This window comes from Pseudophryne corroboree, chromosome 1, assembly GCF_028390025.1.
Source record: "Pseudophryne corroboree isolate aPseCor3 chromosome 1, aPseCor3.hap2, whole genome shotgun sequence".
Classification (NCBI taxonomy): domain Eukaryota; kingdom Metazoa; phylum Chordata; class Amphibia; order Anura; family Myobatrachidae; genus Pseudophryne; species Pseudophryne corroboree.
This window is the reverse complement of record NC_086444.1, coordinates 1,046,542,716-1,046,554,694: the sequence shown is the minus strand read 5'-3', so window position 1 is coordinate 1,046,554,694 and position 11,979 is coordinate 1,046,542,716. Positions and strand designations below refer to the sequence as shown.

The 11,979-nt window shown below is 48.7% G+C and overlaps 1 protein-coding gene across 1 annotated transcript in view; it reads left to right on the top strand.

Annotated features, from left to right (window-relative positions):
* Positions 1-11,979, top strand: part of PDGFRL (platelet derived growth factor receptor like) — a 420,236-nt gene that overhangs the window by 390,045 nt on the left and 18,212 nt on the right. The window contains exon 5 of the mRNA XM_063920834.1: positions 608-747. Within this exon, the coding sequence (XP_063776904.1) occupies positions 608-747 (140 nt within the window). The remainder of the gene's footprint in view (positions 1-607; positions 748-11,979) is intronic.

Genomic DNA, 11,979 nt, shown 5'->3' with positions numbered 1-11,979 from the left:
ACTGGAAGGGGTGTGGCTTCACGGCCCAGCGCCCGTTTTTGTCATTTGAAGGTCCGGAAATGGGGCGTGGCTTTACGGAGGGGCGTGGCTTTTATCTGCGGGGCTTCATGTCTCGACTGACACCTGTTTTTTTTTGTTACTGGTGGGGTTCGGGAGGTGCGGGCTGCTTGCCGGGGAGTGCTGTACCTGCAGCGCTGGCTCCTACACAGTGACAGGAGCCGAGTGCTGCACATAATGTAACAGTGCAGCACTTGGCCCCTGCCACTGAGCAGGAGCCGGCATTTTGGTGTCACCCCTCGGCAGGTGACACCCGGGAGCGGGCAGCCCCCCCCCTTGTGACGCCACTGCCCAGACGGAACCTGCACACGGGCCTCCTCCTCTCTAGAAATGCCTCTGCCTGATACTGGCCCATAACAAAAAAAAAATACAGACAGGGTCTATGTTATAGGGATATCATATTTCTTCCTAGTGGGGGGGAAGGAAGGGAAGGGAAGGGAGGCTTTTTATTGTTGTTTTTAAAAATACTCTTTTAAACTAAAGCATGTTCCTTCTATTAAATGAGTTTATGCTTAGATGCAGCATGTAACCATATTACCGTTATGTTTAGTTCCCAGTGGCCCACCCTCTGCCACTATATCAGCTTCTGCAAGCAAGGTTCGGAGTGGAGGTGACTTTAGTATACTCTGCACTGTCCTGGGGGAGCCAGATGTAGAAGTAGAGTTTATGTGGATCTACCCTGGACAACAGGTAAGTTGCTAATCATAGATGTGTATGGGAAGTTCCTGTGAGGCTCTCTATGTCCACAAGTTCTGTAATAATATTGTCAGTCACCAAAACTGAGGTGCAGTATCGGTGTGCTCTAGAGGTTGCTGGTGAACACAAAGTACAACATGGTGTAAACCATGACCCAGAGAGAGATAGTGTGGGCTGAAGCCCTGACCAAAATACATGAAAATGGGAGGGGAAGGGGTTAATAAAAGCAAACAAATCTGTTGTTTTTTTTTGTTTTGTTTTTTTAAATAATGGGGCTATCTGTACACCCCTGGCATAAAAGGCCTGATTTAGAGTTGGGCGCCATTGCAGCAGTAACTATGTCTTTGTATGCAGCACTACTGCAAATAGATGCTAATGCCACAGCCACTAGAATTAGTACACCCACTAGATGCATCTCCAATGCTCCGCTTGCTTACAAACCGCACCATGTGACTTGACACAAGCCATATAGGAACACATCAGTAAACCATCAGAATGCATGCGCAGACTTAAAACATTGGCTGCTTGTGTCTGCCATCGAGACTGTGCAATACTTGTCTACTCTCCCAGAAGTTTTTTGGTTAGTCTGCTGCACCCCTGGAAGAGCAGGCACCAGTAGTGGCTCCAGAGGTGTGGCTGCAGCACAGTCCTAAATTCAAATAGGGGAGCCACACCAACTGCCACCCCAAAAACTGCCAAACACCACCAGCAGGGGCTCATTGGCAGTTGGTGACACTAGCCTATTTGAATTTTATGACTGCGCTGCAGCCCCACCTCTGGAGCCACCAGTGGTAGGCACCCCTCCAACATCCCACCCAACTCCTAGTGAAGAAGGTAAGATGCAAAGAAAACCACTATAATCGCGGACGCCATATGAAGGTGGAAAGTAATAATGTGATTTGCATCATTAAGCCACGCCCCCTATCCGCAGACCCACAAATTGTGGCATTTTTACTGTGGTGACGGCATGACGTGTCAGCTCAGCCCTGCCCTCTGAAGTGGCTAGCAGCATCCCTCTCCGGGCTTCTCCCATAGAGCAGACAGTAAAGGTAGGAAAGTATGTACTGCGCCCACCTTTGAATCAGGCCCAAAGGCCAATAATTGGAGTTTTTGGTAATAGAGTTAAAAACATGCTCCCTCCCCTGTGTCCTAGGAAGTTGAGAGAGCTCTGTCTTCCAGAAAGGGGGAGTCTCATTTTATCCTCTTGATCTTTGATGATGCTTGTTTTGTATAGCTTTCATAACACAGACTATATACTTCTGGGGTCCAGGTGCAAGAGTCTCCTCATGACTTGCAGCAGTTGGGCCTAGTAATGTACAGTAGGTGTAGTCGTGTCTTTTGCAACAATTCCACAAACCCATTTATCGCTATACAAAAAGAGAAAACCCGGCAGCTGCCAACACTTAACTTTCCCTTAGACCTTATATCATGTGCCAATGATTTAGAGGTGTAAAATGGAAGGTGACACCTCACTGATCCAAGGCAGGACCCTCACAATCTGACGTCTTGTTTATTTATATGTGGCTCACATGCTACATGACCAGGGCCGGTGCAAGGCCTCTATGCACCCTAGAGCTTCAACCTGGTGCCCCCTAACCTGCAACCCCTCTGCAGGAGGTGCATCAGGGCTATGAGGAGCGGCCGTGGGGGGCGCCTCTTGGGAGCCATAATTACATCCGCCTCCTATGTGTCTTCACATGACTTGATGTTACTCATGTCGGCACAGAGGAAGTGCTGAGGCATTATGTGGTACAGCCTGATAGTGGTGGCTGCACCTGATTAGACCCGCAGCAGCAGCCAGCGCAGTGTAAAAGGAGAAGACCGCATACAGAGACATCCTTCAATTTTTTGCTAGATGAATTCAGTGGCGCCCTCAGGGAGCGGACGCCCCTAGGCAGCCGCCTAAAGCTGCCTAATGGGAGGGCCGTCCCTGTACATGACTCAGCTCTGCTCACATCAATAAAGTGTACAGTCTCCTCTTCCATTCACTTCCATACGTGAAAGTAACAGTTTCCTTGCCCCCTACAGTTCTTGGCCACAGATAGTAGCCAGTTTAGTCAGTCATGGGCACCGCACATATAAAGTGAGATTTGCTATTGCACCTGAATAGTATATTAGAACCATATACAAAGAACCAGAATAGTTAAGCATGACTGTACAATGGCACATTTCTGCAACACAAGTTTATACAGGATGTGCAGCACAACCTTTCTTGGATTTACAATACAGCATATCTGTTTAATAGCACACGCCCAAATCTGAATTCTGTCATCCATGACTATTCTTTCCACTTATTGTGTTCTGACCTCTGGTGACCCATCTTCCTTTCAAGCACAGAGACTGCTGTGTTCCGGCTGCACATGAGAACCTGGGGTGGGAGAGTGTGAGATTCGTCTTGCTCTGTTGGTATTGGCAGCAAGAGGACTGATTATGGCTTCTATTTGTGATAACAAAACTGAATTGGACATTAAATGGTCAGGAGCTGAGCTCTTGTCAGCATTGCAGACTGAAGATGTGTATTACAGGCACTGGCAGTACTAATGCCCTAGTATTAGCCGTTATATGACAACATTTTTGTGTGGGAAGGTAAAGGTACACCTATTTCCTCTCATTCACTTGGAGCATACAGTAGTAATACCCCATACCCATATCCCATAGTGTGACTCACTCTGTGGAAATAAGTGCTATATAAAGAATAAGCTGTTTTTAGCCCCTTATCTTTGTCAGTCAACTCACTTTACAGTGGTCAAAATAATGATTGGTGGTTTAGCAAATCATGGTCAGTTATCAATGTACCCAATTTCAGTATTTGTCCTAGTCCATTTCGCATGGATTTGAGGAGAATCAAAAGTAAGCAGCTCCCCCTGGTGGCTTATTTACTTTTGTTCACAAATCAAACTTGTGACTGAAATATTTGTAATGTCACCCCCAATCTCACTGATCACTACTTATACAGCCCTTTTCTCTGACGTCCTAGTGGATGCTGGGAACTCCGTAAGGACCATGGGGAATAGCGGGCTCCGAAGGAGACTGGGCACTCTAAGAAAGAATTAGGACTACCTGGTGTGCACTGGCTCCTCCCTCTATGCCCCTCCTCCAGACCTCAGTTAGAATCTGTGCCCGGCTCGAGCTGGTTGCACACTAGGGGCTCTCCTGAGCTTCTAGTAAAGAAAGTTTTTATTAGGTTTTTTATTTTCAGTGAGATCTGCTGGCAACAGACTCACTGCAACGAGGGACTTAGGGGAGAGAAGCGAACCTACCTGCTTGCAGCTAGCTCGGGCTTCTAGGCTACTTGACACCATTAGCTCCAGAGGGATCGAACACAGGCCCAGCCTCGGTCGTCCGGTCCCGGAGCCGCGCCGCCGTCCCCCTTGCAGAGCCAGAAGCATGAAGATCTTCACGGAAATCGGCGGCTGAAGACTCCGGTCTTCATTAAGGTAGCGCACAGCACTGCAGCTGTGCGCCATTGCTCCCTGTGCACACCACATACTCCGGTCACTGATGGGTGCAGGGCGCTGGGGGGGGCGCCCTGGGCAGCAATTAGAGTACCTTAAAGTGGCTAATCACACATAATATAGCCTAAGAAGCTATATATGTGTAAAATACCCCTGCCACATTATTATTATAAAAGCGGGAGAAGTCCGCCGAAAAAGGGGCTGGGCTATCTCCCTCAGCACACTGGCGCCATTTCCTCTCACAGCTCCGCTGGAAGGACGCTCCCCATGCTCTCCCCTGCAGTTTCCAGGCTCAATAGGGTAAAAAAGAGAGGAGGGGCACTAAATTTAGGCGCAAATACTATATATATAGCGGCTATAGGGTAAATCACTTGTGTAGTGTAACTCCCTGCATTATATAGCGCTGTGGTGTGTGCTGGCATACTCTCTCTCTCTCTCCCCAAAGGACTTTGTGGGGTCCTGTCCTCAGTCAGAGCATTCCCTGTGTGTGTGCGGTGTGTCGGTACGGCTGTGTCGACATGTTTGATGAGGAGGCTTATGTGAAGGCGGAGCAGGTGCCGATAAATGTGATGTCACCCCCTGCGGGGTCGACACCTGAGTGGATGGATATGTGGAAGGAATTACGCGACAGTGTCAACTCCTTACATAAAAGGTTTGACGACATAGCAGATGTGGGACAGCCGGCTTCTCAGCCCGTGCCTGCCCAGGCGTCTCAAAAGCCATCAGGGGCTCAAAAACGCCCACTACCTCAGATGGCTGACACAGATGTCGACACGGATACTGACTCCAGTGTCGACGACGATGAGACTAGTGTACATTCCAACAAAGCCACCCGTTACATGATTACGGCAATGAAAAATGTGTTGCACATTTCTGACATTAACCCAGGTACCACAAAAAAGGGTATTATGTTTGGGGAGAAAAAGCAACCAGTGGTTTTTCCCCCATCTGATGAGTTGAATGAAGTGTGTGAAGAAGCGTGGGCTTCCCCCGATAAGAAATTAGTGATTTCTAAAAAGTTGCTAATGGCGTACCCTTTCCCGCCAGAGGACAGGATACGTTGGGAGACATCCCCTAGGGTGGATAAAGCGCTCACACGCTTGTCAAAGAAGGTGGCACTACCGTCTCAGGATACGGCCGCCTTAAAGGAGCCTGCGGATAGAAAGCAGGAGGCTATCCTGAAGTCTGTATATACACACTCAGGTATTATATTGAGACCGGCTATTGCTTCAGCATGGATGTGCAGTGCTGCTGCTGCGTGGTCAGATTCCCTGTCTGATAACATTGATACCCTCGACAGGGACACTATATTGCTAACCATAGAGCATATTAAAGACGCAGTCTTATACATGAGAGATGCACAGAGGGATATTTGCCGGCTGGCATCTAGAATTAATGCAATGTCCATTTCTGCCAGGAGAGGATTGTGGACTCGGCAGTGGACAGGTGATGCAGATTCTAAAAGGCACATGGAGGTTTTGCCTTACAAAGGTGAGGAATTGTTTGGGGACGGTCTCTCGGACCTCGTTTCCACAGCAACAGCTGGGAAGTCGACATTTTTACCCCATGTTCCCTCACAGCCAAAGAAAGCACCGTATTATCAGGTACAGTCCTTTCGGCCCCAGAAAGGCAAGCGGGTTAAAGGCGCGTCCTTTCTGCCCAGAGGCAGAGGTAGAGGGAAAAAGCTGCACCATACAGCCACTTCCCAATAACAAAAGTCCTCTCCCGCTTCCTCTAAGTCCACCGCATGACGCTGGGGCTCCACAGGTGGAGCCAGGTGCGGTGGGGGCCCGTCTCCGGAACTTCAGCGACCAGTGGGCTCGCTCACGGGTGGATCCCTGGATTCTACAAGTGGTATCACAGGGGTACAAGCTGGAATTCGAGACGTCTCCCCCTCGCCGTTTCCTCAAATCAGCCTTGCCAACAGCTCCCCCAGACAGGGAGGCAGTGCTGGAGGCGATTCACAAGCTGTATTCTCAGCAGGTGATAATCAAGGTACCCTTCCTTCAACAAGGACGGGGTTACTATTCCACAATGTTTGTGGTACCGAAACCGGACGGTTCGGTGAGACCCATTTTAAATTTGAAATCCTTGAACACTTATATAAGAAGGTTCAAGTTCAAAATGGAATCGCTCAGGGCGGTTATTGCAAGCCTGGACGAAGGGGATTACATGGTATCACTGGACATCAAGGATGCTTACCTGCATGTCCCCATTTACCCTCCTCACTAGGAGTACCTCAGATTTGTGGTACAGGACTGTCATTACCAATTCCAGACGTTGCCGTTTGGTCTGTCCACGGCACCGAGGGTATTTACCAAGGTAATGGCCGAAATGATGATACTCCTTCGGAAAAAGGGAGTTTTAATTATCCCATACTTGGACGATCTCCTTATAAAGGCGAGGTCCAGGGAGCAGTTGTTGGTCGGCGTAGCACTATCTCGGGAAGTGCTACAACAGCACGGCTGGATTCTGAATATTCCAAAGTCGCAGCTGGTTCCTACAACGCGCCTACAATTCCTGGGGATGGTTCTGGACACAGACCAGAAAAAAGTGTTTCTCCCGGAGGAGAAAGCCAAGGAGTTGTCATCTCTAGTCAGAGACCTCCTAAAACCAAAACAGGTATCGGTGCATCACTGCACGCGAGTCCTGGGAAAGATGGTAGCTTCCTACGAAGCAATTCCATTTGGCAGGTTCCATGCAAGGATCTTTCAGTGGGATCTGTTGGACAAGTGGTCCGGATCGCATCTTCAGATGCATCAGCTGATAACCCTGTCTCCAAGGACCAGGGTGTCTCTGCTGTGGTGGCTGCAGAGTGCTCATCTTCTAGAGGGCCGCAGATTGGCATACAGGACTGGGTCCTGGTGACCACGGATGCCAGCCTTCGAGGCTGGGGGGCAGTCACACAGGGAAGAAACTTCTAAGGACTATGGTCAAGCCAGGAGACTTCCCTACACATAAATATTCTGGAACTAAGGGCCATTTACAATGCCCTAAGTCAGGCAAGACCCCTGCTTCAACACCAGCCGGTGCTGATCCAGTCAGACAACATCACGGCGGTAGCCCATGTAAACCGACAGGGCGGCACAAGAAGCAGGTTGGCGATGGCAGAAGCCACAAGGATTCTCCGATGGGCGGAAAATCACGTGATAGCACTGTCAGCAGTGTTCATTCCGGGAGTGGACAACTGGGAAGCAGACTTCCTCAGCAGACACGACCTCCACCCGGGAGAGTGGGGACTTCATCCAGAAGTCTTCAAAATGATTGTAAACAGTTGGGAAAGACCACAGGTGGACATGATGGCGTCCCGCCTCAGCAAAAAACTAAAAAGATATTGCGCCAGGTCAAGGGACCCTCAGGCGATAGCTGTGGACGCTCTAGTGACACCGTGGGTGTACCAGTTGGTTTATGTGTTCCCTCCTCTGCCTCTCATACCCAAGGTACTGAGAATAATAAGAAGGAGAGGAGTAAGAACTATACTCGTTGTTCCGGATTGGCCAAGAAGAGCTTGGTACCCAGAACTTCAAGAAATGATCTCAGAGGACCCATGGCCTCTGCCGCTCAGACAGGACCTGCTGCAGCAGGGGCCCTGTCTGTTCCAAGACTTACCGCGGCTGCGTTTGACGGCATGGCGGTTGAACACCGGATCCTAAAAGAAAAGGGCATTCCGGAGGAAGTCATTCCTACACTGATTAAAGCTAGGAAAGATGTGACCGCAAAACATTATCACCGCATATGGCGGAAATATGTTGCTTGCTGTGAGGCCAGGAAGGCCCCAACGGAGGAATTTCAGCTAGGTCGATTTCTGTACTTCCTACAGTCAGGGGTGACTATGGGCCTAAAATTGGGTTCCATTTAGGTCCAGATTTCGGCTCTGTCGATTTTCTTCCAAAAAGAACTGGCTTCACTGCCTGAAGTTCAGACTTTTGTGAAGAGAGTGCTGCATATTCAGCCCCCTTTTGTGCCCCCAGTGGCACCTTAGGATCTCAACGTGGTGTTGGATTTCCTAAAGTCGCATTGGTTTGAGCCACTTAAAACCGTGGAGATAAAGTTCCTCACGTGGAAGGTGGTCATGCTGTTGGCCTTGGCGTCGGCCAGGCGTGTATCAGAATTGGCGGCTTTGTCATGTAAAAGCCCTTATCTGATTTTTCATATGGATAGGGCGGAATTGAGGACTCGTTCCCAATTCCTTCCTAAGGTGGTATCAGCTTTTCATGTGAACCAATCTATTGTGGTGCCTGCGGCTACTCGGGACTTGGAGGATTCCAAGTTGCTGGACGTAGTCAGGGCCCTGAAAATATATGTTTCCAGGACGGCTAGAGTCAGAAAAACTGACTCGCTATTTATCCTGTATGCACCCAACAAGCTGGGTGCTCCTGCTTCAAAGCAGACTATTGCTCGCTGGATCTGTAGCACGATTCAACTTGCACATTCTGCGGCTGGACTGCCGCATCCTAAATCTGTAAAAGCCCATTCCACGAGGAAGGTGGGCTCTTCTTGGGCGGCTGCCCGAGGGGTCTCGGCTTTACAACTTTGCCGAGCTGCTACTTGGTCGGGTTCAAACACGTTTGCAAAATTCTACAAGTTTGATACCCTGGCTGAGGAGGACCTTGAGTTTGCTCATTCGGTGCTGCAGAGTCATCCGCACTCTCCCGCCCATTTGGGAGCTTTGGTATAATACCCATGGTCCTTACGGAGTTCCCAGCATCCACTAGGACGTCAGAGAAAATAAGAATTTACTCACCGGTAATTCTATTTCTCGTAGTCCGTAGTGGATGCTGGGCGCCCATCCCAAGTGCGGATTGTCTGCAATACTTGTATATAGTTATTGCCTAACTAAAGGGTTATTGTTTGGAGCCATCTATTCGAGAGGCTCAGTTGTTGTTCATACTGTTCACTGGGTATAGTATCACGAGTTGTACGGTGTGATTGGTGTGGCTGGTATGAGTCTTACCCGGGATTCCAAATCCTTTCCTTATTGTGTCAGCTCTTCCGGGCACAGTTTCCCTAACTGAGGTCTGGAGGAGGGGCATAGAGGGAGGAGCCAGTGCACACCAGGTAGTCCTAATTCTTTCTTAGAGTGCCCAGTCTCCTTCGGAGCCCGCTATTCCCCATGGTCCTTACGGAGTTCCCAGCATCCACTACGGACTACGAGAAATAGAATTACCGGTGAGTACATTCTTATTTTTATTCTCATGATCCCCCATTGCCCATTGTGCAGCAGTTCTAGTGCTCACACGTGTATGATTATGTCCTAAAGTGGAACTGGGACACTCTGTACCGCTTTTCATTAAAAAAATAAAAAAATGGTGTTTTGTTCTGATAAAGCAGTTACCCCTCCTAGCAGGGCATGTTGCGGCTCTTGTGCCTAGCGCCCCTGTCTGCTGCAGATACTGTGCAGTCACTGAGATGATAAGGGCTGATAGGGAGGAAGCTATGCACTGACAGGAAGGATTAGCCCTGCTCGTTAGTGAGTCACTTGTCATTCAGGAATAGGACAGATAATCAGTACAGCTGCTCCAGATGTTATTTAGAAGCTGCCAGAGTTTTCTAATTATCTAGTTATGACTGTGTTTGACAAGAACAGGCTGTATTTTGTAGAATGAAACACTTCCAAAAAGTGATGTTGCTGGCAAAAACAGGTCTCAATTACCACCTCACTACCACGCATAAGGTTAATGATGATGATAGCAATCAGCTTGGCATGTGTCACACCAATATATTGTGATGTCACTTCTTCTGCATTGCATGCCAACCACAGATCTTGCTGTAGTTACATCATCACTCTGCGGCTGGATCTGCCAACATTGTGGATGACTGCACCCAGTTGCCAATCAGCAGATGCATTCCACACTCACATGCCTAATGGCCACAATGCTGGGGATAGTTCTTTAGGCTCCCATGATTTTGAAATGAAATAACCAGGACACCCATAGCTAACGTTTGCTTTAGGTATCTGATAAGGTCATTGGCTGAACAGGAGAGTCTTTATAGTTCTTAGGGGGGAGGAAATTGGAGTAGTGATATTTTTATTATATTAGGTAATCTACATTCAACATTTGGAGTTTGGGTCTGCTTAGAATACACATGCTACAGTGAAATGTTTATTATATTAGGTAATCCACACTGTCATTTTTTAAATCATAAGCTATATTGTATTCTGGGATGATACTTTTTTTAAACTTTGAAATACTGTAGTTGGTAAACTCCTATCTCAGTGTTTGTTTTGGTTGAGTTTTATGGCATGCTCTGTAACTGGGGGTGGGGTGTTAGGGCTTGATTGCAATTATCAGACACACATGAATACTTAATGTAACAAAGAAGGAAAAAGTATGACTCTTGTTGGGGCGCACTCTTGTTGTATCGTGTTGTCTAATGATTAGTGATGTGTATAAGAAATAGTCAATTTTTTATTTCTACTCTTAAAATAAATGGGAACTCAGCACAAAACAAAAATCAGTAATGAAATTTAACATAAATGGATATTAGCGTTCCAACATGAGACAAATATTCCCTAGAAAAAAATGGGAATGTTCAGATCTTGTTTATACTTGGATAAATGCATATTGGAAGATATCTACATACCATGCTGCTTCCGTCTGCCAAAGATCTGTACAAACTGTGTTTGTATTAATGGAGCCCTGAATAGGGATGATTTCAAGCGGGTCCCTCGCTTGAAATCATCCTTATTCAGGGCTCCATTAATACAAACACAGTTTGTACAGATCTTTGGCAGACGGAAGCAGCATGGTATGTAGCTATCTTCCAATATGCATTTATTTTAAGAGTAGAAATAAAGGGAGGGGCGTGGCCACGGCGGCAAGAGACTAGGTAGCAGAACCGAGGAGCTCCCTGGAAAATAAATCCTGTCAAAATCCTGGGGCTCTGTTTCTGGTCTCCTCCAGTCTCCTCTCCTGCATGAAGGTACTGGGAAGGCGGTGGGCGCTGCGTGGATCCGTACGAGCGCTCCCTGCTCGCGTCGGCGGCCGCCCGGAATCCGGGCCTAGGCCGCAGCTCAGTCCCCGGCCTCAAGTTTGGAGCTCCGTCGGGCGCGTGCGCGCGCGCACAAGATCGAGCGCCCGGAACGACCACAGCGGCCGGCGGCGCAGAGGGAGAGCGGCATCACACTCCTGCACCCCCAGGGCTCCACAAACAAAATATCATATACCCCTGAAGGCTGGTGCAGTGAGAGAGGGGGGAGAGATCTGAGAGCTGGGCGGCCATTTTACCTGCAGCTCCCTATACAACTACTCACAACAAGGTACAGTGTGTACTGGGTTGGAGGTCTGGACTTTGTCCCAGCTGCCCTGCATATTGCCTATATAAAACCACACGCTGGACATATTTATCTATACCATTGGACCCCCCTGGTCCCCCTTCTCCCTTCAACATAAAGGCTGGATACCTCAGGGTCTGGAGTGCTGCTGATATTGCACCTACTGCCCACTGATATATATTTTTTGACACTGAATATTGGGACTCTCAAATAGTGCCGGGCCCTAACAAGATGGTGAAAGGCGGCCAGAGTGCGGCCGCGGCTAAACTGGAGAAGTTTGCCCGACAGCCTGCATCCCAGTCGACACAGACATCTCCTAAGCTCTCCCCCCCAGCCGGAGCGGACCCATCGGCTGGGGCCGACTCCGGGGGGAACGCACAGCCATCTGCTCATTCCATTCAGCAGGTCCTGGAGGCCATAGCGGCTAGTGAACAGCGTCTGTCGGACAAGATGGAGAAGGTGCAGTGTGATCTATCTCTGCTACGACAGGATGTC